Below are 23,706 nucleotides of genomic sequence, written 5' to 3' on the forward strand. Positions count from 1 at the left end.
CGACAGAACTATGTTGGAATTAGTGCAGCTACAGGAGAACACCAACCCGGGTTGGTTTACCCAGAGAACTGGCTTTAAGAAGTGCACCCACAGCCGGTGCAGTGGCTCACGCCTGTAATCCCAGCACTTTGGGAGGCCGAGGCAGGCGGATCACCTGAGGTCAGGAGTTCCAGACCAGCCTAGGCAACATGGTGAAACCCTGTCTCTACTAAAAGTACAAAAATTAGCCAGGCATGGTGGCAGGCACCTGTAATCCCAGCTACTCTGGAGGCTGAGGCTGGAGAATCTCTTGAACCTGGGAGGCGGAAGTTGCAGTGAGCCAAGATCGTACCACTGTACTCCAGCCTGGGCGATAGAGCAAGGCTCTGTCTCAAAAAAAAAAAAATTGCCTTAACCTCCTCCCATCAAGGTCAAAAGCCCTACTCACAATTTCTGAGGATCCCACATGGATTAGTATTCTCCTGACCCCCTCTGGCTCTGAATTCCTGCTTATGTGGAATTTGTTCAGTTTGTGGACCATCTTCCTGTCCTGTGTCAGCTTTCTCTGTTCTGAGCCAAGTCTATTCAGACATTGTTTAATTTACACAAACTTTTTTTGTTTGTTTGTTTTTTTAAAGAGACAGGCTTTCGCTCTGTCACTGAGGCTGGAGTGCACTGGTGTGATCATAGCTCACTGCAGCCTCCAACTTCTGGACTTAAATGATCCTCCTGCCTCAGCCTACCAAGTAGCTGGTATTACAGGCATGTGCCACCTTACCTGGCTAATTTTAAAAAATCGTTTGTAGAGACACGGTCTCACTATGTTGCCCAGGCTGGTCTCAAACTCCTGCCCTTAAGCAGTCCTCCCATCTAGGCCTCCCAAAGTGCTGGGATCACCATGCCTGGCCAATTTCCACAAACTTCCTTTTTTTTTTGAGATGGAATTTCACTCTTGTTGCCCAGGCTGGAGTGCAATGGTGTGATCTCAGCTCACTGCAACCTCCACCTCCCCGGTTCAAGTGATTCTCCTGCCTCAGCCTCCCAAGTAGCTAGGATTACAAGCTTGCACCACCACACCCAGCTAATTTTGTATTTTTAGTACAGATGGGGTTTCACCATGTTGGCCAGGCTGGTCTCGAACTCCTGACCTCAAGTGATCCACCCGCCTCAGCCTCCCAAACTGCTGGTATTACAGGTGTGAGCCATCACACCTGGTCATAGAAAAGGTGTTTATATTCACAGGAATGAAAACAAGTTCAATTTGAATTCAGGCATCCAAATTCTTGTTCCTTATTTTTTTTAACTTATTGAAGTGAAATCCATAAATTTAACCATTTTAAAGTGAACATCAGTGGCATCTAGTTCATTCACAATATTATGCCACTACCACCACTATCTACTTCCAAAAAATTTCCGCCACTCCAAAATAAACCCTGGGTTTGTTTTTATTTCATGTCAGACAGGTAATGGGCAGACACCATAACAAGGCTTGAGGGAGACACATCTCAGATGACGGTGAAAACCCAATCACCACGCTTAGAAACTACAAGAAGATCCTGTGATCCTGTTTTAGTTCTTTTTCTTTTTTTTCTTTTTGTCATGGTCTCACTTTGTTACCCAGGCTGGAGTTCAGTGATGCAATCTTGGCTCACTGCAGCCTCCACCTCCTGGGTTCAAGCCATCCTCCTACCTGAGCCTCCCTAGTAGCTGGGACTACAGGCGCATATCACCATGCCTGGCTAATTTTTGTATTTTTGGTAAAGATGGGGTTTTGCCATGTTGCCCAGCTTGGTCTTGAACTCCTGACCTCAAGCCATCCTCCTGCGTTGGCCTCCCAAAGTGCTGTGATTACAGGCATGAGCCACCGTGCCCAGCCTTATTCTTGTTCTCTAACCAAGGAGATTTCTCCCTGATGGCCTCATCTCTTTGTCTTCTCTCTTCCCCGCTCCTGTCTCTCTCCACCACTCCCTTCCACACTGCCCCCAGGAAACGGATCCTCCCCTGGCTCATGGTTGGGGTCCAGGTATAGATGCTGTAACAAAGAGACCCTGGAAGGGAATTACTTAAATAGAGACTGTTGCTCATTCTTTTTTTTCTTTCTTTCTTTCTTTCTTTTTTTTTTTTTTTGAGACAGAGTCTCACTCTGTTGCCCAGGCTGGAGTGCAGTGGCGCAATCTCGGCTTACTGCAACCTCTGCCTCCCAGGTTCAAGTGATTCTTCTGCCTCAGCCTCCCAAGTAGCTGGGATTACAGGCACCCACCACTACACCTGGCTGATTTTTGTATTTTTAGTAGAGATGGGGTTTTGCCATGTTGGCCAGGCTGGTCCCGAACTCCTGACCTCAAATGATCTGCCCGCCTTGGCCTCCCAAAGTGTTGGGATTACAGGTTGTGAGCCACCGCACCCGGCCGTTGCTCATTCTCATAACGGTCCAGAGATGAAGAACCTTGTTCCTTCCATTTTCTCTCTTCACCACCCCTGGGCTCAAGGTGTTGGCAGCCACTGGGAAAGGGGAGGAGCAGAAGCAGAGGACAAGCCATTTTCTTTTAAGCAAACTTCACTTCCACTGACCTTCCACTAGTGAGAAGGAGTCACCTGGCTACATCCAACTGCAAGGGACACTGGGTGGTACATGCCCAGCTAAACTCAATCACCAAAAAATATGGGGAAATGGATTTGAGAGCTTCCCTAGCCACCTCCTGAAAGTGGAGAAGAAAATTTATTGTTTCACGAGACCAAAAAATTCAGGACGTCAGGCTCTGCTTGGCCCAGGATTTCAAACAGTATCACTGAGATGGGGTTTCTCGCCTCACCTCTTGGACCACATTCCTCTGTTTTTTGTTTGTTTGTTTGTTTTTTGAGATGGAGTTTTGCTCTTGTCACCCAGGCTGGAGTGCAGTGGTGCAATCTTGGCTCACTACAACCTCTGCCTCCTGGGTTCAAGCGATTCTCTTGCTTCAGCCTTCCAAGTAGCTGGGATTACAGGCACGTGTCACCACATCCAGCCAATATTTTGTATTTTTAGTAGAGATGGGATTTCACCATGTTAGCCAGGCTGGTTTTGAACTCCTGGCTTCAAGCAGTCCACCTGTCTCAGCCTCCAAAGTGCTAGGATTACAGGCACTCGGCCACATTCCTCTGTATTGACTTGATGCTCGAAACAGTCTTGTCGGCTGGGTGCGGTGGCTCAGGCTTGTAATCCCAACATTTTGGGAAGCCAAGGTGAGCAGATCACTTGAGTCTACGAGTTCGAGACCAGCTTGGCCAACATGGTGAAACCCCGTCTCTACTAAAAATACAAAAATTAGCCAGGCATGGTGGTGGGCACCTCTAATCCGAGCTACTCGGGAGGCTGAGGCAAGCTAATCGCTTGAAACCGGGAGGCAGAGGTTGCAGTGAGCCAGGATTGTGCCACTGCACTCCAACCTGGGTGACAGAGTGAGATCCTATCTCAAAAAACAAACAAACAAAAAATGGTCCTGTTTTCTGGAACTGAAGACTACAGAGGCTGCATCTTCTCAAGCCCACATTCAGTGGGAAAGATCTTTCCCAAGAATCCCCACATCCCCAAAGTCACAAGATTCCTTCCAGTTGGTAGAGCTCAGGTCCCTACCACCCGAACAAAACCAACACAATCACCATGCCCAACATGATGCCTAGTGAGTTAAATGAGTCAGAACTTTCCAATGAGGCTGAGGCAGGAGGACTGCTTGAAGCCAGGAGTTCAAGACCAGGGCAACGTAGCAAGACTCCCGTCTACACAGTTATTTATTTATTTTAATTAGCTGGGAGGTCGGGTGTGGTGGCTCACGCCTGTAATCCCAGCACTTTGGGAAGCCGAGGCGGGTGGATCACGAGGTCAGGAGATTGAGACCATCCTGGCTAACACGGTAAAACCCCGTCTCTACTAAAAATACAAAAAATTAGCCGGGCGTGGTGGTGGGCGCCTGTAGTCCCAGCTACTCCGGAGGCTGAAGCAGGAGAATGGTGTGAACCTGGGAGGTGGAGCTTGCAGTGAGCCAAGATCACACCACTGCACTCCAGCCTGCATGACAGAGCAAGACTCCGCCTCAAAAAAAAAAAAAAATTAGCTGGGAATGGTGGCAAGCACCTGTAGTCCCAGCTACTCAGGAGGCTGAGGCGGGAGGACTGCTTGAGCCCAGGAGTTCAAGACCAGCCTGGGTAACATAACGAGACCTCACCTCTACAAAAATAAAAATAAAAGAATTAGCTAGGCATGGTGGTGAGCACCTGTCACGCCAGCTATTCGGGAGACCGAGGTGGGAGGATCGTTCGAGCCAGGAGTTTGAAGCTGCAGTGAACTATGATCATACCACTCCAGCCTGGGTGACAGAGCCAGATCCAGCCTTTAAAAAAATGTCCCTTGGGGTGAGCATGGGGTGTTGTATCCATGTAGGTATAACCCTGACTGTAGCCAAGGGCACAAGGACCGCTAAGGACTGTTGAGCATGCTGTGCACTGCCCAACTCCAGGGGGCACACGAAGCCTGAAGTGGCTCAGGCCTGGGTCACCTGCTTCTCTGGTCCATGTGGGGGAGGTTTGGCTACCAAGGTGCTGCTGCGGGCTGAGCAGGGAGAGTGCCCTGGGGCAGCTACGTGTGTCCCTCCCAAGCAGCTGTCAGAGCAGGAGCTTCCCACAAGGCAGGACATGGGGGCTGAGGCCAAGGCCACCTGCTCACCACTAGCCTCTGCTCCCCTGCAGCTGAGCATTGACAGTTGCTGGGTGGGCTCCTTCTACTGCCCCCATTCTGGCTTCACGGCCACCATCTATGACACTATTGCCACCGAGAGCACCCTCTTCATTCGGCAGAACCAGCTGGTCTACTATTTTACAGGCACCTATACCACACTCTATGAGAGAAACCGTGGCAGTGGTGAGTGTGCTGCGGCTGGGACCCACGCCGGGGGAGGGCACCCCGGTGAACCCCTCCACTGAAGGTACCTGGGGCTGGAATTGCTGTGGGTGAGGCAGAGGGGAAGGAACTTGCCAAGGCCCCAAATCACCCCTGCCCACCCCTAATGGGCCTTGCCTTGCCCTTTTTTTTTTTTTTTGCCGGGATAAGGCTTCTACCCAGACCCTCCTGGGAATTGTGAGCAGCTGTGAGAAGGGGGGGTGTGAGAGTAAAGGGAGGTAGAGAGAGGCAGACACACGCGTGTGCCCACACACAGTGGCAGAAGGACATGCCAAGACAGACCAGACGGGGAGAAAGTCAGAGGGAGAGAGGGGCATGGCAAGTCAGAAAGACAGAGCAGGAGGAGAGAGAGAAACAGATGGGCAAAGCCTCAAGGGAAACTCATTGGAGAGGAAAAAAGAGTCTAGGCACAGTGGCTCAGGAGGCCAGACTACTCAAGAGGCTGACGGGAGGGGGCACCGCATGAGCCCAGGGGTTTGAGGCTTCAGTGAGCTATGATCACACCACTGCATCCAGCCTGGGAGACAGAGCAAGACCCTGTTTCAAAAAAAAAAAAAAAAAAAATGCTGGGTGCGGTGGCTCATGCCTGTAATCCTAGCACTTTGGGAGGCCGAGGCGGGTGGGTCACTTGAGGTCAGGAGTTCAAGGCCAGCCTGACCAACCTGGTGAAACCCCATCTCTACTAAAAATACAAAAATTAGCCGGGCATTGTGGTAGGCACCTGTTATTCCAGCTACTCAGGAGGCTGAGAAAGGAGAATTGCTTGAACCCAGGAAGCAGAGGTTGCAGTGAGCTGAGTTCGTGCCACTGCACTCCAGCCTGGCCAACAGAGCGAGACTCAGTTTAAAAAAGAAAGAGAGGAAAAAGCAAGAGAGATGAAAAAGAGAGACTATTCAACTTAATTTTTAAATGATACCGTGGCTGGGCGCGGTAGCTCACACCTGTAATCCCAGCACTTTGGGAGGCCGAGGCAGGTGGATCACAAGGTCAGGAGTGCGAGACCAGCCTGGCTAACACGGTGAAACCCCATCTCTACTAAAAATACAAAAAATTAGCAAAATTAGCTGGGCGTGGTGGCACATGCCTGTAGTCCCAGCTACTCGGGAGGCTGAGGCAGGAGAATCACTTGAACCCAGGAGGCAGAGCTTGCAGTGAGCTGAGATCACGCCACTGCACTCCAGCCTAGGCGACAGAGCAAGATGCCATCTCAAAAAAAAAAAAAAAGAAAGAAAGAAAAAGGCCAGGCACAGTGGCTCATGTCTGTAATCCCAGCACTTTGGGAGGGCGGATCATGAGGTCAGGAGTTTGAGACCAGCCTGGCCAATATGGTGAAACCCCGTATCTACTAAAAATACAAAAATTAGCTGGGTGTGGTGGCATGTGCCTGTACTTCCAGCTTCTCGGGAGGCTGAGGCAGAAGAATTGCTTGAACCCAGGAGGCGGGGCTGCAGTGAGCCGAGATCGTGCCACTGCACTCCAGCCTGGGCGACAGAGTGAGACTCTGTCTCAAAAAAAAAAAAAGATACCAAAGCTCTCCTATTTCTTCTAGTTTTCCCCGCCATCTCAGTGAGAACTGTCAGCTTACAGAGTCACTGGAAATTGGACTGTAACTTACATTTCATAAGTGAATGCATGTTCCCAGCAGCTTTGCTTTCTGTCTTTCTTACTTAGGGCACTTTGACAGTGGGAGGAACCAAATTCAGATTGGCTTAAGCCAAAGAAAAGGGGTGTTTATTGGCTTCCATGGCTGAAAAGCCCAGGAGCATGTTGGTTTCAGGAATGGCTGCACCAGGGGGTCACTGTCACGGTTAGACAGTCACCTCCTTGTGCATGCCACAGTGATTCAGGCCCCTGCCCAGCAACTGTAGACTTTTATGCCCCTCAGTAGCCCCAGAAAAGAGCATCTTGTTGCTGATTGCAAGCTGATATTGCCTCTGATTTGGCCAGCTTGGTCACATGCTAATCATTGTGGCCAAGGGAGTGCAAGGGAGGTGTCAGCCCGATCTGACCCTCGTGGACAGAGTGTGAGCAAGGAGGATTTTCTCAAAGGCAGCGGGTGCCCTCTGCCAGGTGCTCCCTGACACCACACTGAACAGGTGCTTCAGCATGAGAGGACAGATATCAGGTTCACTAAAGCCAGGGAAATGTGGGCGGGGGGTGGAGGCCCCAGATCCAACCACCTGGGTCTGAGGCCCCATGCTGACTTCCCTAGGCAGTTGGGTTCGTGTCCTGGCCAGCGAGTGCATCAAGAAGCTGTGCCCTGTGTATTTCCATAGCAATGGCTCTGAGTACATAATGGCCCTCACCATGGGCAAGCATGAGGGTTATGTATACTTCGGGACCATCAGAGGTAAGGGTGTGGGCCTCTGTCAGCCCCAGGGACCCCTCCATACCCTCTCTCACCTCCGAGGATTCTAACCTTGGGCCCTCACTCATCACCATGTGCCCTGAGGAGGCCCCCCAGGCTGAGGGGAGGGGTGGTGGTGGTGGTGGTAGTTTGTAGGGGTAGGGCTTGGGGGTATGTTATGTATCTTTCATGATGTACTTGGTTTTAAAGGGCAGAAGAGCTGGGCATAGTGGCTCATGCCTGTAATCCCAGTACTTTGGGAGGCTGAGGCAGGCAGATCACTTGAGGTCAGGAGTTCAAGAACATCCTGGCCAACATGGTGAAACCCCATCTCTACTAAAAATAAAAAAATTAACTGGGCATGGTGGCAGGCACCTGTAATCCCAGCTATTCAGGAGGCTGAGGCAGGAGAGTCACTTGAACCCAGGAGATGAATGTTGCAGTGAGCCGAGGTTGCGCCACTGCACTCCAGCCTGGGCAACAGAGTGAGACTCTGTCTCAAAACGAACAAACAAATCCCCCCAAAAAACAAAAATAGCAGAAGCCCAATTCACAAATAAGTTAAGTACAGCTGGGCACAGTGGCTCATGCCTGTAATCCCAGCACTTTGGGAGGCTGAGGTGGGTGGATCACCTGAGGTCAGGAGTTCGAGACCAGCCTGGCCAACATGGCGAAACCCCATCTCTACTAAAAATACAAAAATCAGCTGAGCATGGTGGCATGCACCTGTAGTCTCAGCTACTTGGGAGTCTGAGGCATAAGAATTGCTCAAACCTGGGAAGCGGAGGTTGCAGTAAGCCAAGATCACGCCACTGCACTCCAGCCTGGGCAACAGAGTGAGACTGTCTTAATAATAGTGATAGTAATAATAATAATAACTTAAGCACAAAGAATTTGTGGACTTACATAAATGAAAAGACTACGGTTCAACTTCAGGTATGGCTGGATCCAGGGGCTCACAGGGTAGGTCATCAGGACTCCATCTCTTGGTAAGGTAGTGCAGCATAGTAATTAATTATAGCACAGATTCTGGAGAGAGACTGCTCCGTCACACCTTCGCTGTGTGCCTTTCGATATGTAACTTGACCTCTCTGATCTCGTTTTCTTCACCTACAAAATGTGGCTAATGGTAGTACTAGTATCTAGGTCACTGGGTTTATATAAAGATTAAATAAGTTGGTTTTTGTAAAGGTCTTAGTGCTAGTGATGTGGTGAGTGTTACAAACTGTTTATTATTATTGGTCCTATAATTTGGGTCCATTTTTAGGTAGCTATTCCTCCATGGAGGTTAAAGGTGGCCCCTTAAAGCTTGAGACTCAAGTCACCTACTAGTCTGAGTCACGCCAAGAGAATGAAGACAGCATCTTTCCCATTAATTCTAACACAAATCCCAGAGTAAACTCTGATCGGCCCACTGTGGGTCACATGGCCAGACCTGAGCCATGAGACCCACAGTCTAATGACCGTGACCAAAGACAGACATGCTCTGATAGGCCAGGTGTGAGGGACGAAAGGCCAGAGAATGAGATCCCAAGGACTGAGGAGCTGGTGCATGAGGAGGCCAATCGGAGTTGGCTTGATGGGCTGCCAGACAGGAGGGAGAGGGCCTGAACATGAACCCCACCTTGCTCTGCAGATGGCCAGGTGTCCTTTGAGATGCTGCCCAGGAAGTGGTCTGTGTGCGAGCAGATAGGAGGTACTCATTCCCCCGATGGGTCTGCGGTGGGAGGCTGGGGAAACTGAGGATGCAGAAGAGCAGGGGAGGGTGGCAGGGATCATGGGAAAGAATGGGCAGTGTCTTAGGGAGGGGTGAGAGTTATGGGGAGGGGCACAGCTGGCACAGGACCAAGGCTATTGAGCCCTGGGGCGGCTCTGGACTGCCCCTTTCCCTCTCAGTTACCACCTGCTCCATAATTTGGTCTGAATACATCGCGGGTGAGTATACCCTACTGCTGCTGGTGGAGACTGGATATGGTAATGCCAGTAAACGTTTCCAGGTGGTCAGCTACAACACAGGTAATGAGGGCGATGCAAGCGGCTGGGCGCAAAGGGGCAGGATCCCAGACTGTGGACTGCATGCCCATCCTGAGGGATCTGTGCCCAGCAGACAGAGGGAGGGTGACATTACCTGTGTCACTCCTGGTTGAGGGGTAGCAGTGGAGAACAGGATATAGGCTTGGTGATCTGCAAGGGCCCTGTGGCTCACAATAAAGAGATTTTATTTTACCTGCAGTGAGAATAGGGCCCCTATGTAGAGTTGTACAGGCTGTGCAGTGCACAAAACCCCCAACCGAGGGGTCAGAGGAGACACGTCCTGTGCCTTAACAGGACTGTTTCCTCTCAGAGGCAGTGCCTTTTTATAATTCACATGAAGAAATTCTAAAGGGCTAGGCACGGGGCTCACACCTGTAATCCCAGCACTTTGGGAGGCCGAGGCCAGGGGATTGCTTGAGGCCAGGAGTTCGAGACCAGCCTGGGGCAACATGGCAAGAGGCTGTCTCTACAAATTAAAAAAAAAAAAAGTAGCTGAGTATGGAGGTGCGCCTGTAGTCCCAGCTACTTGTAATATACCTGAGGTGGGAGGATAGCATAAGCCCAGGAGGTTGAGGCTACAGTGAGCTATGATCATGCCACTACCTGGGTGACAGAGCAAGACCCTGTCTCAAAAAAAAAAAAAAAAAAAGAGCAGAGCCAGGCGTGGTGGCTCGTGCTTGTAATCCTTGGGATGCCAAGGTGGGTGGAATGCTTGAGATCAGGAGTTCAAGACCAGCCGAGGCAACATAGCGAAACCTCATCTCTACTAAAAATACAAAAATTGGCCGGGCACAGCGGCTCACGCCTGTAATCCCAGCACTCTGGGAGGCCGAGGCCGGGGGATCACCTAAGGTCAGGAGTTCAAGACCAGCCTGGATAACATGGTGAAACCCTGTCTCTACTAAAAATACAAAAATTAGTTGGGCATGATGGTGGGTACCTGTAAACCCAGCAACTCAGGAGGCTGAGGCGGAAGAATCGCTTGAACCTGGGAGGCAAAGGTTGCAGTGAGCCGAGATCATGCCATTGCACTGCAGCCTGGGCAACAGAGCGAGACTCCATCTCGAAAAAAAAAAAAAATTAGCTGGGCATGGTGGTGGTGTGCCCCTATAATCCCAGCTACTCCATAGGCTGAGGTGGGAGGATCACTTGAACCCAGGAGGCAGAGGTTGCAGTGAGCCGAGATCACACCACTGCACTCCATCCTGGGCGACAGAGAGATCCTGTCTCGGGGGGAAAAAAAAAGAAAAGAAACTCTAAGGACTAGCAAGCCCGAGTGGGAAGCTCTTTGGAGGGTTTTACAGGAGGCTGAGAAGCAAACAACTTGCTCCAGCTCCAGGTTTTGAAAGCGCAGGGCCGCAGGAGATTTTACTGTGTTCTCCCCACCTGTAGCTAGTGATGACCTGGAACTTCTCTACCACATCCCAGAGTTCATCCCTGAAGGTAGGAGGGGAAGGCAGAGGTGGCCTCAAGGGCGGCTGTGGGCCAGGAGGGGCCCAGGTGACTCCACCTCACTGCTGTGTCCTCTCTTCCTCTGCCCCGGTCAGCTCGAGGATTGGAGTTCCTGATGATCCTAGGGACAGAGTCCTACACCAGCACTGCAATGGCCCCCAAGGGCATCTTCTGTAACCCGTACAACAACCTGATCTTCATCTGGGGCAACTTCCTCCTGCAGAGGTGGGCCTCTACCACCCCCGGGTGGGCCAGGCATACTCTGTCTCCCCAGCACCTTTACGGTGGGGACCCTTTCAAGACCAGGCTAGGCAAGTCTCACCAAACCTTCAAAGGATGCACAAATCCAGAAGTTACCAGGACTGTGATGGGGAACACACCGTTAGGGTAGTCAGTGCTGGGACGGGGGAAGCCAATGTTTTAAAGCTGTGGGAGCCCTTTTCTTAAAATGAAACCTTATAAAAAGACCCAGCCTGTGTGAGCAATAGATGAGCAGTTTCTAGGGGTTTTTTTGTTTTTGTTTTTGTTTTTGTTTTGGAACAGAGTCTCGCTCTGTCACCCAGGCTACAGGGCAGTGGCACAATCTCAGCTCACTGCAGCCCCCGCCTCCTGGATTCAAGCGATTCTCTTGCATCAGCCTCCTGAGTAGCTGGGATTACAGCTGCGTGCCATCATGCCTGGCTAATTTTTGTATTTTTAGTAGAGATGGGGTTTCACCATGTTGGGCAGGCTGGTCTCAAACTCTTGACCTCAGGTGATCCTCCCGCCTCAGCCTCCAAGAGTGCTGGGATTACAGGTGTGAACCATTGTGCCTGGCTAATTGACAAGCATTTTCTAGGGACAGTTTAGGATCCTCCCCACCCCAGCCACCCTCTCGACCCTCAGGAACCTAGGGGCCCCTGAGCCACCTTCTTGGGTGGCTGGCAAACTGCCAGGTTGGCCCAATGCTCCTGTTTTACAGATGGGGAGCTGGAGACTCTCAAAGGGTTTGGGATGGGGGGCGGGAGCTAGGATTTCAAGCTTCCTTTGCATGTCCTTACAAGTGGAGAAACAGTAAGTGGCTCCCGTGTTATTAGGCCTGGGATTGGGGGAAGCGGCTGTCCAGGATGCGCCTAGCTCTCCATCTCTGTACCTGCAGCTCTAACAAGGAAAACTTCATCTACCTGGCAGACTTCCCCAAGGAGCTGTCCATCAAATACATGGCCAGATCGTTCCGTGGGGCTGTGGCTATTGTCACAGAGACAGAGGAGGTGGGCTGCCCTGCCCCTCTCCCCATTCCCTTTCTGCCCACCCCCAAACCCCAAGGGCCTCTCTTTCCCCCTGTCACAGTAAAGGAGCCAAGGGAAGGGGGCACCCTCGGGGACCCTGAGAAAGGGCGGTGAAGCTCCATTTATAGCTGAAACCCCTGGAACTCAGGGTAAGTGTCAGCTCCAAAGTCATGCAGACCGGAGCTATGATCTGATGTTCAGAGGCAGCCCTCTATCATCCCACAGTGTGGTTGTTCGCTTCATAAATATTGAGCATTTACTGTGTGCCTGCCCCCATGCTGGAGAACACAGAGCGGTCAGGGCTGCAATGGGGAAAATATTACCTATGGAAGTAGGGGTACCTGGCCCAGTCTGGGGGGTTGTGCATGTCAGGGAGGGCTTCATGGGGGAGACCACATGGAGGGGGACATCTTGGAGGCTGGAGGGGATCCCCCAGGTTGTGACTCAGGAAGGGGAGTGAAGGTTCCCTTCAGATGTGTATGGGGGTGGGCATCAGTGCAGAGATGGGAAACTGAGGCCAAGGAAATGGTGAGACCCTGGAAGCTGCAAAGAGTGAGAAGAAAAAAGAGGTCTCGGCTCTAGGAACCGTGGCTGTTAGGGAGTGTGCATGTTAGGGATGCTTAGGTCGCAACTGCCAGAAACCCAAACAGACCAAAAACATTGAAAAAAGTGATCACAGTATGTGAGGGCTGGAACCAGAGGTGATTGGGCTCAGGGAAGTAGAGACATGGCACCACAGAGAAAAGGAAGGGGAGCGCCCTTGATCCCAGTGGAGGTGAGTTTCCAAACTTCATCCCTCAAACAATGGGGCCACCACACTGGGCAGAGGGTGAGGTGGGATCAGAGGACCCCATGGTCCTGACACACACACATCTGGCTGTCATACCCGCAGATCTGGTACCTCCTGGAGGGCAGCTACCGGGTGTACCAGCTGTTCCCTTCCAAGGGCTGGCAGGTGCACATCAGCTTACAGCTGATGCAACAGTCCTCTCTCTACGCATCCAATGAGACCATGCTGACCCTCTTCTACGAAGACAGCAAACTGTACCAGGTGCCCGGCAGGGCTATGCGGGGACATCGGGGCACCCCAGGAGGGCTGACCCCAGCTCACCTGGCCCTGCCTTCCCCCTGCAGCTGGTGTACCTTATGAACAACCAGAAGGGCCAGCTGGTCAAGAGGCTCATGCCCGTGGAGCAGCTTCTGATGTATCAACAGCACACCAGCCGCTATGACTTGGAGCGGAAAGGGTGAGAAGACACCGGACCATGACAGGGGTCTGAGGGGTCCCGGCACTGACCTCCTGAAGCTACCATTCTTGAGAGAGGGGAGACCGAGCTAACCCCAGTGACAACCTCAGGGCTATGATGGCAGGATTTCAGCACTTATGGAAGCTCAGAGGAGGAGCCCAACCTAGCGGGGGGGAAGGTGCATCAGGGAGGGCTTCAAGGAGGAGGAGGTGTATGCACTGTGGCAAGAAGGGTAAGGAAGGATTAGTCAAGTGATAAGGTGGGGAAGGGTGTTCCAGAAAGGGGGAACCACCTGTGCAGAGGCCCTGATGAGAAGGGGGACAACGTGAGCCTGGTGGTCATGGGGAGAAACTTGGACTTCATCTTGAGGGTCTTGGGAGAGCCATGGATGGGACTAAGGGAAAGAACTGCAGGATCGGATTTTACCGCGTGCCATAATGATGTCTCCGGTCGTCGTCCTGCGGAGGGTGGATCAGAGCAACCCAGGGAGGCAGCTGGAGTCGGGACAGGGTTGGGGCGCTGGGGTGGAAGGAGGAAGCGGGAGATGGAATAAAGTAGACAGGCAGATGGCGACTGCCCCTTGAGTAGGGAGGACTCTGGTCTCCAGGGATCGAGGGACGTCCGAGGGGATGTGTGCAGAGGCCTCTGGGCAGCAGAGGCTGACGCTGAGGAGGAAGATCCGGGCTGGATTCGATACGGGAAGTGGGTGAGGTGGGAAAGAGGCCTGCGGAAGCTTCCAGTGCGCGGGGTGCCTTAGAGCCAGCAGCCTTTCCCCCTTGCCACTGCCCAGGGGCTACTTGATGCTCTCCTTCATCAACTTCTGCCCCTTCTCGGTGATGCGCCTGCGGAGCCTGCCCCGTCCGCAGAGATACACGCGCCAGGAGCGCTACCGGGCGCGGCCGCCGCGCGTCCTGGAGCGCTCGGGCTTCCACAACGAGAACTCGCTCGCCATCTACCAGGGCCTGGTCTACTACCTGCTGTGGCTGCACTCCGTGTACGACAAGGTGGGCGTCCGGCGGCGGGCGGGCAGGCCTGAGACCGGACTGGGGCAGCGGGGAGCGGGCTTTAGAGGGCGAGGCCTGTGGAGCGGAGCGCAGCGGGATTGGAGAACAGGATTGGTGGTGGGTGGGTGGGGGACCTGGGGGCGGGGCCTGGCTTGAGCAGGACTTCCAGGGGAAGGCGTTGGGGGTGTGGCCGGGTTGAAAGCGGGGTTTGGGGATGGGCTGGGGTGTGTATCTTCTGCTCTGGGTTGGGGGCTGGCATTGAGGCTAGGAGGTGGTCTGGGGATGCCGCTTGCCTGGAGGCTCTCGCCCCGCTGCCCAATCCCTTCACGGTGCCGGGCGATCCCTGCAGCCGTACGCGGACCCGGTGCACGACCCCACCTGGCGCTGGTGGGAGAACAACAAACAAGACCAGGTAGGCGGAGCGGATTGGGAGCCGGGAAAGGGGCGGCGCCCGGAAACCCCTCACGGTGCCCCCATCCCCGGCGCTGACTCTGCCCCGCGCATCCGGTACCCCAGGATTACTACTTCTTCCTGGCGAGCAACTGGCGAAGCTCAGGCGGCGTGTCCGTAGAAATGGACAGCTACGAAAAGATCTACAACCTCGAGTCCGCGTACGAGCTGCCGGAGCGCATTTTCCTGGACAAGGGCACTGAGTACAGCTTCGCCATCTTCCTGTCGGCGCAGGGCCACACGTTCCGGACGCAGACAGAACTCGGTCTGCGCGGGACCAGAGTGGAGCCCGAAGGGCGGGGCGAGGGCTGCCGGAATCTGGGAGCCTGGGGGGCGGGGACACCATCGGAGGGGCGGGGCCTGTCTGTGAGGGAGGCCTTAATCCCATTTACTGCCCGGAGCAGGCGCCGCCTTCCAGCTGCATAGCCAGGTGGACGTGGGCGTGGTGCTGGCCGACCCCGCCTGCATCGAGGCCTCCGTGAAGCAGGAGGTCATGATTAATCGCAACTCGGTGCTGTTTTCGGTGAGGCCCCCCGGGGACTTGGGATCAAGGGAGGTTTTTTTGTTTTGTTTTGTTTTGTTTTGAGACAGGGTCTTGCTCTGTCGCTCAGGGTGGAGTGCTAGTGGAGCGATCACTGCATTCTTGGCTTCCTGGGCTCAAGCGATCCTCCTCCCTCAACCTCCTGAGTAGCTGGTACTGCAGGCATGCGCCACAGTTTCCAGCGAACTTTTTTTTTTCTTTTGAGACGGAGTCTTGCTCTGTCGCCCAGGCTGGAGTGCGATGGCACGATCTCGGCTCACTGCAACCTCTGCCTCCCAGATTCAACCGAGTCTCCTGCCTCAGCCTCCCTAGTAGCTGAGATTACAGGTGCACGCCACTACACCCAGCTAATTTTTTGTATTTTTAGTAGCGATGGGGTTTTACCATGTTGGCCAGGCTAGTCTTGAACTCCTGACCTCAAATGATCTGCCCACTTCGGCCTCCCGAAGTGCTGGGATTACAGGCTTGAGCCACTGCACCCAGCCTTAACTTTTTATTTTTTGTAGAGATGGGGGTCTCCCTATGTTGCCCAGGCTGGCCTCGAATTCCTGGGCTCAAGAGATCCTCACGCCTCGGCGTGAGGTGTGAGGTGTGAGGTGTGAGGCATAAACCACCCTGTGCTTGGCCCCGTTAGCCTATTCCTGAGTAGAAAATGGAAGCCTTCCGTTCTCCTACCAGCCGCCACCTCGCCCCAGCTATGGGTTATTTGAACTGTTTGTTGGACTTTGGGGAGACCTGTTCACCCCTTCATTTCTGCCTCTCCCCTCCTTCAACCCCAGATTACGCTCAAGGATAAAAAGCTTTGCTATGACCAAGGCATTAGTGGACATCACCTTATGAAGACTTCCATGACGGTCAATGTGAGGTCCAAGCCTGGAGGGGAGGGTGCAGGATGGTGGGAAAGCCTGGGCCGGCGGGGATCAACATCTTCAGCTGCTCCTACCCACAGGTGGTGGGTTCATCTGGGCTCTGCTTCCAGGAAACGCACCGGGGGCCCCGTATGCAAGTATTGGAGCTTGGGATACTGGGCCCTGGCAGGGGAAGGTTGGGGTTGGGTCTCAACAGGGCTAATCCCCCTGAGAATCCCACTAATGCATTCATAATTTCCTTTCTTCTCATTCTTTCTCAACATTCATCCACCCACCCACTGCCACCCACTAACTCCTTTCATTCTTTTTTCTTTGAGAGGGAGTTTTGCTCTTGTTGCCCAGGCTGGAGTGCAGCGGCGTGGTCTTGGCTCACTGCAACCTCCGCCTCCTTCGCTCAAGTGATTCTCCTGCCTCAGCCTACTGAATAGCTGGGATTATAGGTGCCCGCCACCACGGCTGGCTAATTTTTTGTATTTTTAGTGGAGACAGAGTTTCTCCATGTTGGCCAGGCTGGTCACAAACTCCTGAACTCAAATGATCCACCCGCCTCAGCCTCCCAAAGTGCTGGGATTCCAGGCGTGAGCCACCATGCCCCGCCTAACTCCTTTCATTCATTCATTCATGTTTTCAGAAAGGGCCACCTTCCCAGTTGTGCAGGTTGCACACAAGCTGGTATGTTCCCTCTGATAACTTTTCTGCAGAGGGAGAATAGAGTGAGCAACAGGGCCTTTTTTTTTTTTTTTTTAAAGAAGTCTCGCTCTTGTCCCCCAGGCTGGAGTGCAATGGCGCAATCTCGGCTCACTGCAACCTCCACCTCCCGGGTTCAAGCGATTCTCCTGCCTTAGCCTCCCAAGTAGCTGGGACTACAGGTGCATACCACCATGCCTAGCTAATCTTTTGTATTTTAAGTAGAGACGAAGTTTCACCATGTTGGCCAGGCTGGTCTTGAACTCCTAACCTCAGGTGATCTGCCAGCCTCGGCCTCCCAAAGTGCTGGGATTACAGGCGTGAGCCACCATGCCCAGCCTAGGGCCACTTTTTGCAATTGGCACAAAGGTGGCACAAGGGCTGGCCTGGCCCTGCTTTCACATCTCTTCTTCTGCCCACTCACGCATTCCTTATTCAGTTCTTTGGGTTCTTGGTGCTTCACTTGCTTAAACATGTGATACCGCCTTTGCCCGGGGCAGACACTGAGGCTCAGAGAGGTGCAGAGTAACCCAGGGAGCTAATAAGTGGTAGAGAAGGGGCGTGCCCCAGAGTTCTTATTCTCACCCACTTCCCTGCCCGCTCCCTGGCATACAGATCCTGGTGTTCCTCCCTCCTGGCTTAGAATGACCTTGGGCAGTCAAAAGGTGTTGTAACAGCCCCCACCTCCTTAGAGTACGTGAGGTTTCATGTGCTAGACTGAATAAACAAGGAGGAAGTGTGACTGCGTCAGGGGGTGCAAGGGGGAATGTGGCGGGATGAGCTCAGAGCAGTGATGGGGCAGAGTAAGTGGAGCCTCACGGGCCATGGTATGTGAGCTGGCTCTTCGGGAGGGCTCCAAGCAGAGGAGGGACTCCGGTGTCCCCAGGGCCCATCTGGCTGCATGGGGTGGGGGGACGTCAATGAGGGGACTGGAAGCAGGGAGACTCTGGAGGAGACAAGGTTGGACAAAACAGGGTGGGGGCAAAGGAGTTGGAGGTTTAGGGGAGAGAACAGGCGGGCTCTCGGTCTTTTTTTTTAAAATTTTTTTTTAAATTTTTTTGAGACAGAGTCCTGCTCTGTCACCCAGGCTGGAGTGCAGTGGTGCAGTCTTGGCCTCTACCTCCCTGGTTCAAGCGATTCTCCTGCCTCTGCCTCCCGAGTAGCTGGGATTACAGGCATGCACCACCACACCCAGCTAATTTTTTGTATTTTTAGTAGAGACAGGGTTTTGCTGTGCTGGCCAGGCTAGTCTCGAACTCCTGGACTCAAGTGATCAGCCCGCCTCGGCCTCCCGAAGTTCTGGGATTACAGGCATGAGCCACTGCACCAGGCCGTTTTAATGATATTAATGACCATATTGCCCTTGGCGGTGAGGGAGAGCAAGGCAGCTGGTGGTGGTGTTTGCAGGAGGGGGACTGTCCTTCCTGCCCCTCACCCCTCCAGGGGCCTGAGGAGACCCTGGCCACCCCCATGAGCCTTTTTTTCTCCCACCGAGGGCAACCTGATGGTGCCAGTGTTCATTGGCTGCCCTCCAGGCAAGCGCCTGGCCTTCGACATCACCTACACTGTGGAATACAGCCGCCTGAAGAACAAACACTACTTTGACTGCGTTCACGTGAACCCGGAGATGCCCTGCTTTCTCTTCCGGGACAGTGTGTGTCCAGTCCCTTCCCCTGCACAGTTCACTGCCCTCTTGCCCCCACCACTTTGCGCTCTCCCTCCCCACTCCTCTCCCCGCAGACTACCCACCCTTTTTCCTGCAGCATCTCACTTTCCCCCGTCTCGGTCCTCAGCTTCTCGGGCCAAGCTAATTTCTTCTTCTGGTCTCAATCCCCTCCAACCCCATAGTTTTCTACCCCTTCTTCTTGATTCAAGATTTGGTGACAGGAGACTCCGGCAGTTTCCAGGGCAGGTAAAGGCGTGGCCAGCTCGCAGCTAGGGCAGGTGGAGGGAGTGGAAGGAGATGGGTGCAGGACTCGAGACCCGGGGGCCAGTCCGTGTGCACTTCTGTCCCTGGTAGCTACGTTCTGCTGGTGGTGGGTGGCGGGCCCACAATGGACAGCCTCAAGGACTACAGCGAGGACGAAATCTACCGCTTCAACAGCCCCCTGGACAAGTAATCCCCGTGGGGCCCCACGTGTAATCCGCCTTGCTTCCCCTGGAGGCTGTTCCCACTTCCAAGCCAAGCCCACCTCCCAAGCCCCCACCTCCGCATCTCAGGCCCTGCCCACAGTGGGGCTCTTAGGATCTCACAGGCAAACTCCTGCCCGCCCCCTAACACCACGCCCCCTGCACATAAGACCCCACCCTCTGCACCCACCTCTGGCCTCCCTCCACACTGACCACTGAGGCCATACCTCCCCCACACCGCCCCCAACCCCTGGCTGAGATGACCCGGGCCTGCACAGGACCAACAGCCTTATCTGGACCACGAGGACCACAAGGACCACCAAAGACTCGGCCTTCCACATCATGTCCCACGAGAGCCCGGGCATCGAGTGAGTGCGTAGCCTGGCCCCTCTTGGCCCACATCTGTCGGTAGTCCATCGGACCCACCTATCCTTTCTGCCCCTAGGAGGCCTCTTGATCCCCAAGTCACACTGACTGCCTTTGTGTTACTTAAATGGGGCTGAACTTTGCACAAGCTGAAGTCTCTGCCTGGAATGCTGCTCCCTCCGACTCTTTTAAGGCCTTAGGCAGATGCCCCTTCAGCCAGGAGGACTTTTCTGTTTCAAAATGGGACAATTGTCCCTTCATGGCTCCCATGGCCTCTTGGGGCTCTCCCATCCCGGCCCTGAGCCCCCTACCTGTGCGTCCCCATCCCAGAGTGGACAGCTCTGGGCAGTCACTGTCTGGTGTGGGGTCTGTCTCTCCTCCAGAACTGGGTCCTGAATAGACTCATACATTTGTTTTTATTTTTATTTTTGAGATAGAGTTTCGCTCTTTGTTGCCCAGGCTGGAATGCAGTGTCACGATCTCAGCTCACTGCAACTTCCACCTTCCGGGTTCAGGCGATTCTTCTGTCTCAGCCTCCTGTTTGTTTATTTTTTGAGACAAGCTCCCTCTGTGGCCCACCAGGCTGGAGTGCAGTGACGCAATCTCAGCTCACTGCAGCCTCTGCCACCCAGGTTCAAGCAATTCTCCTGCCTCAGCCTCCCAAGTAGCTGGGATTATAGGCACCCGCCATCATGCCTGGCTAATTTTTGTATTTTTAGTAGGGATGGGGTTTCACCATGTTGGTCAGGCTGGTCTTGAACTCCTGACCTCAGGTGATCCGCCTGCCTCAGCCTCCCAAAGTACTGGGATTACAGGCACACGCCACCATGCCCGGTTAATTTTTGTATTTTTTTTTCCTAGTAGAGACGGGGTTTCGCCATGTTGGCCAGGCTGGTTAACATAGCATTTATTGAATGAAAGAATGAACAAATGAATAAATCTATTCGTGGCAGGCATTTATTGATAGTTGAATGGGGGTATTAATGAATGAATAAAACAATGGAGAAACAAATTCATATATAGGGGCTCAATAAGTTTCATTCAGTGAAAGGAAAAAAATGAAGCCATGAGCAAATGAAGGCAGTGAATGAATGAACAACTTGCACCTACTCAGAATTTAACCTGCTTTATTTTTTATTTTTTATTTTTATTTATTTTTTTGAGACAGGGTCTTGCTCTGTCACCCAGGCTGGAGTGCAGTAGTACAATCTGAGCTCACTGCAACCTCTGCCTCTTGGGTTCAAGTGATTCTCCCAACTCAGCCTCCTGTGTAGCTGGGATTACAGGTGCATGCCACCATGCCCCGCTAATTTTTGTATTTTTTGTAGAGATGGGGTTTCACCATATTGGTCAGTCTGGTCTTGAACTCCTGACCTCAAGTGATCCACCTGCCTCGGCCTCCCAAAGTGCTGGGATTATAGGTGTGAACCACCATGCCCGGCCTAACCTGCATTTATTGGATAATGAATAAAGAAGGGAATAAATGAAAGATGTGACTTTCTACCTAGTAAGTGCTCAAGCTATATTTATGGGATAAAGGAATGAAGGGAGCAAAGAATGAATAAGGAGTTGGCATATGATAGGTACACAGCCTGTAATCTGGATGGATGCACAGTGACAGAGGAATTGACAGATGGAGGTGTGAAGGCAGGAGGAAATGAATGAGTAGACAACCTGTGGCACAGTAGGCGTTCAGTCAGCATGACTGAATGAGTGAATGAAGGAATGAATGAGGGAAGGCATGAGATTGCACCCATTTGGTCCTCACCGAGAACGTTGGGGTGGAGGAAGAAATTGGGAGTTGGCACAGACTAGGCATGGTTGGTAGCACAACTGCCTGATCTTTGGCTCACAGGTGGCTCTGTCTGGAGAACGCCCCATGCTATGACAGTGTTCCCCAAGGCATCTTCGCCCCCGAATTCTTCTTCAAGGTGTTGGTGAGCAATAGGTGAGCCAGGCAAGTGGCCCAGGTGCGGGTCAGGGGCTGCCCATGGAGTGCCTGGCTTCTCCTCTAATCCTGGATCCCTTCCCAACCCCTGCAGAGGAGTGGACACGAGCACCTACTGCAACTACCAGCTCACCTTCCTGCTGCACATCCATGGGCTGCCACTCAGTCCCAAGCGGGCCCTTTTCATCGTCATGGTGAGTGGCTGTCCAGGAGCTGCCCTACTGGGTGGGCAGGGGCCCACGCCTCCACACCTATGCTTGTTATGCCTTCGCTCATTCATTCCTTCATTCACTCATCTAGCCATGCTGACTGAACGCCTGCCACGCCACAGGCTGTCTACTCATTCATTTCCTCCTGCCGTCACGCCTCCATCTGTCAATTTCCCTGTCACTGTGGATCCAGATTGTGGACTGTGTACCTTATGATGTGCCAACTCCTTACTCATTCTTTGCTCCCTGCAGGTGTCAGCCAGTGTGTTTGTGGGCCTGGTGATCTTCTACATCGCCTTCTGCCTCCTGTGGCCCCTCGTGGTGAAGGGCTGCACGATGATTCGGTGGAAGATAAATGACATCATTGCCTCAGAATCCTACTACACCTACGCCTCCATTTCTGGAATCTCGAGCATGCCGTCTCTGAGACATTCCAGGATGGGCTCCATGTTCAGCTCCAGGATGACAGAGGACAGGGCTGAACCCAAGGAAGCTGTGGAGAGACAGTTGATGACCTGAGTGTCCCGCCTGCCCCAGCCCCCAGTCACTGTCACGCCTCCCCTACAAGGCCCATCTTGAAGATGCAGCCTGTCACCCAGCCCAGGCCTCTCTTTCTGTTTTGCTTGATGTTTACTTCTCGTTCAGACTCAAATAAAGCCTTTTTTCAGGACCAGCAGTGGGGTCTCTTAAGAGCTCGAGTTCAGAAGGTTTGTACCAGCATAGCTGCACATTAAAATATCATAAACCTGGCTGGGCACGGTGGCTCATGCCTGTAATCCCAGCACTTTGGGAGGCCGAAGGAGGCAGATCACTTGGGGTCAGGAGTTTGAGACCAGCCTGGCCCACATGGTGAAAACCTGTAACCCTGTCTCTACTAAAAATACAAAAAATTAGCTGGGCATGGTGGTGTGTGCCTGTAATTCCAGCTACTTGGGAAGCTGAGACAGGATAATCCCTTGAACCTGGGAGGCAGAAGTTGCAGTGAGCCAAGATTGCGCCACTGCACTCTAGCCTAGACAACAGACCAAGACTCCGACTCAACAAAACAAAACAACAAACAAAACATCAAAAACCTTCTAGGCCACCTGTTAAATAGTGGCTTCTCTGTGTGCCTGTTGGCTGAGCCTCTCCCCAGGGTGCCCCAGACCTCCCTGTGGTCCAGCAGGATCCTCCACAATCCAGGCCCATTGCTATGGCCGACCATCTGTTCTGATTGTTCAGTGTCAAATATTTTGAATGTCAACACCTATCTAATGTCTTAAGGAGGGGACCCTGGAGATGTCAGGAGTCTTATTTTAGTTGCAAGTAGCAAATATTTCCCTCAAATGGTCTACATGAAAATGGTAATTTACAGGCTTCAGGTACAGTTTGATCCAGAAGTCCCAAGGTCCACAGGATTCAGCCCTCATTTCTCTGTAGTTTTTTCTTCTCTGTCCTCTGAGTGCAGTCTCTGACCTCAGGACAACTCCCCTCACCATCTGAGGCTAGTTATACAGTCCATAATCTGGATGGATGCGTAGTGACCAATGAATTGACAGATGGAGGCATGAAGGCAGGAGGAAATAAATGAGTAAAAAAATACCCTGTTGCCTGGTAGGCATTCAGTCAGCATGAATAGATGAACGAATGAAGGAGCAAATGAGGAAAGGTATGAGATTGCACCTAGTTGGTGCTCACCCAGAGTGTTGGGTTGGAGGAATAAATCGGGGTTGGCATCGACTAGGCATAGTTGGTAGAACAAAAACCTGATGAAATTTGACAATAACAAGAGTTGGCAACACTCATATGTGTAAGGACTGCTGGCTAAGTTTGTTTCCACCACCAAGATTCTATCGAGTCACCTCAGGGTCCAGGTGAACACATCATAATCCTGTATCATCCAAGTCAACATGTTATTTAAATATCACCATCTGCATTTCCAGCCAAGATAGAGTGACAGAGACTGGATTTCCCCTCATACTTGAAACTATTTATATTTTTTTGAGATGGAGTCTCGCTCTGTTACCCAGGCTGGAGTGCGGTGGTGTGATCTCGGCTCACTGCAACCTCTGCCTCCTGGGTTCAGGTGATTCTCCTGCCTCAGCCTCCCAAGTAGCTGGGACTACAGACGTATGCCACCACGCCTGGCTAATTTTTTGTATTTTTAGTAGAGATGGGGTTTCACCGTGTTAGCCAGACTGGTCTCCATCTCCTGACCTCGTGATCTGCCTGCCTCAGCCTCCTGAAGTGCTGGGATTACAGG

The 23,706-nt window shown here is 52.7% G+C and overlaps 1 protein-coding gene and 1 non-coding gene across 16 annotated transcripts in view; one reads left to right on the top strand and one right to left on the bottom strand.

The window, feature by feature from the left end:
- CATSPERG (cation channel sperm associated auxiliary subunit gamma) overlaps positions 1–22,134 on the top strand; it is a 34,840-nt gene extending 12,706 nt beyond the window's left edge. For 5 of the 15 annotated variants that reach the window (XM_054462553.2, XM_054462554.2, XM_054462555.2 and 2 more), the window contains exons 8-29: positions 4,702–4,873; positions 7,125–7,262; positions 8,896–8,955; positions 9,156–9,275; positions 10,686–10,736; positions 10,841–10,970; positions 11,884–11,995; positions 12,906–13,064; positions 13,148–13,260; positions 14,051–14,264; positions 14,614–14,676; positions 14,781–14,979; positions 15,119–15,237; positions 16,035–16,115; positions 16,205–16,261; positions 18,307–18,463; positions 18,660–18,723; positions 18,832–18,927; positions 19,220–19,309; positions 21,163–21,255; positions 21,350–21,449; positions 21,717–22,134. In XM_054462553.2, the coding sequence (XP_054318528.1) occupies positions 4,702–4,873; positions 7,125–7,262; positions 8,896–8,955; positions 9,156–9,275; positions 10,686–10,736; positions 10,841–10,970; positions 11,884–11,995; positions 12,906–13,064; positions 13,148–13,260; positions 14,051–14,264; positions 14,614–14,676; positions 14,781–14,979; positions 15,119–15,237; positions 16,035–16,115; positions 16,205–16,261; positions 18,307–18,463; positions 18,660–18,723; positions 18,832–18,927; positions 19,220–19,309; positions 21,163–21,255; positions 21,350–21,449; positions 21,717–21,983 (2,655 nt within the window). In that variant the 3' untranslated portion in view covers positions 21,984–22,134. Of the gene's footprint in view, positions 1–4,701; positions 4,874–7,124; positions 7,263–8,895; positions 8,956–9,155; positions 9,276–10,685; positions 10,737–10,840; positions 10,971–11,883; positions 11,996–12,905; positions 13,065–13,147; positions 13,261–14,050; positions 14,265–14,613; positions 14,677–14,780; positions 14,980–15,118; positions 15,238–16,034; positions 16,116–16,204; positions 16,262–18,306; positions 18,724–18,831; positions 18,928–19,219; positions 19,310–21,162; positions 21,265–21,349; positions 21,453–21,716 lie in introns of those variants that run through there. The other 10 variants (XM_054462557.2, XM_054462559.2, XM_054462560.2 and 7 more) reach the window with 7 other exon arrangements.
- On the bottom strand, positions 1,433–1,534 carry LOC129021248 (small nucleolar RNA U13). Its single transcript, XR_008495983.1, has one exon. It is a non-coding gene; the product is annotated as a small nucleolar RNA U13 (small nucleolar RNA).
- Positions 22,135–23,706: the final 1,572 nt, after the last annotated feature.

The sequence above is a fragment of the Pongo pygmaeus genome, chromosome 20 (assembly GCF_028885625.2).
Source record: "Pongo pygmaeus isolate AG05252 chromosome 20, NHGRI_mPonPyg2-v2.0_pri, whole genome shotgun sequence".
NCBI lineage: Eukaryota > Metazoa > Chordata > Mammalia > Primates > Hominidae > Pongo > Pongo pygmaeus.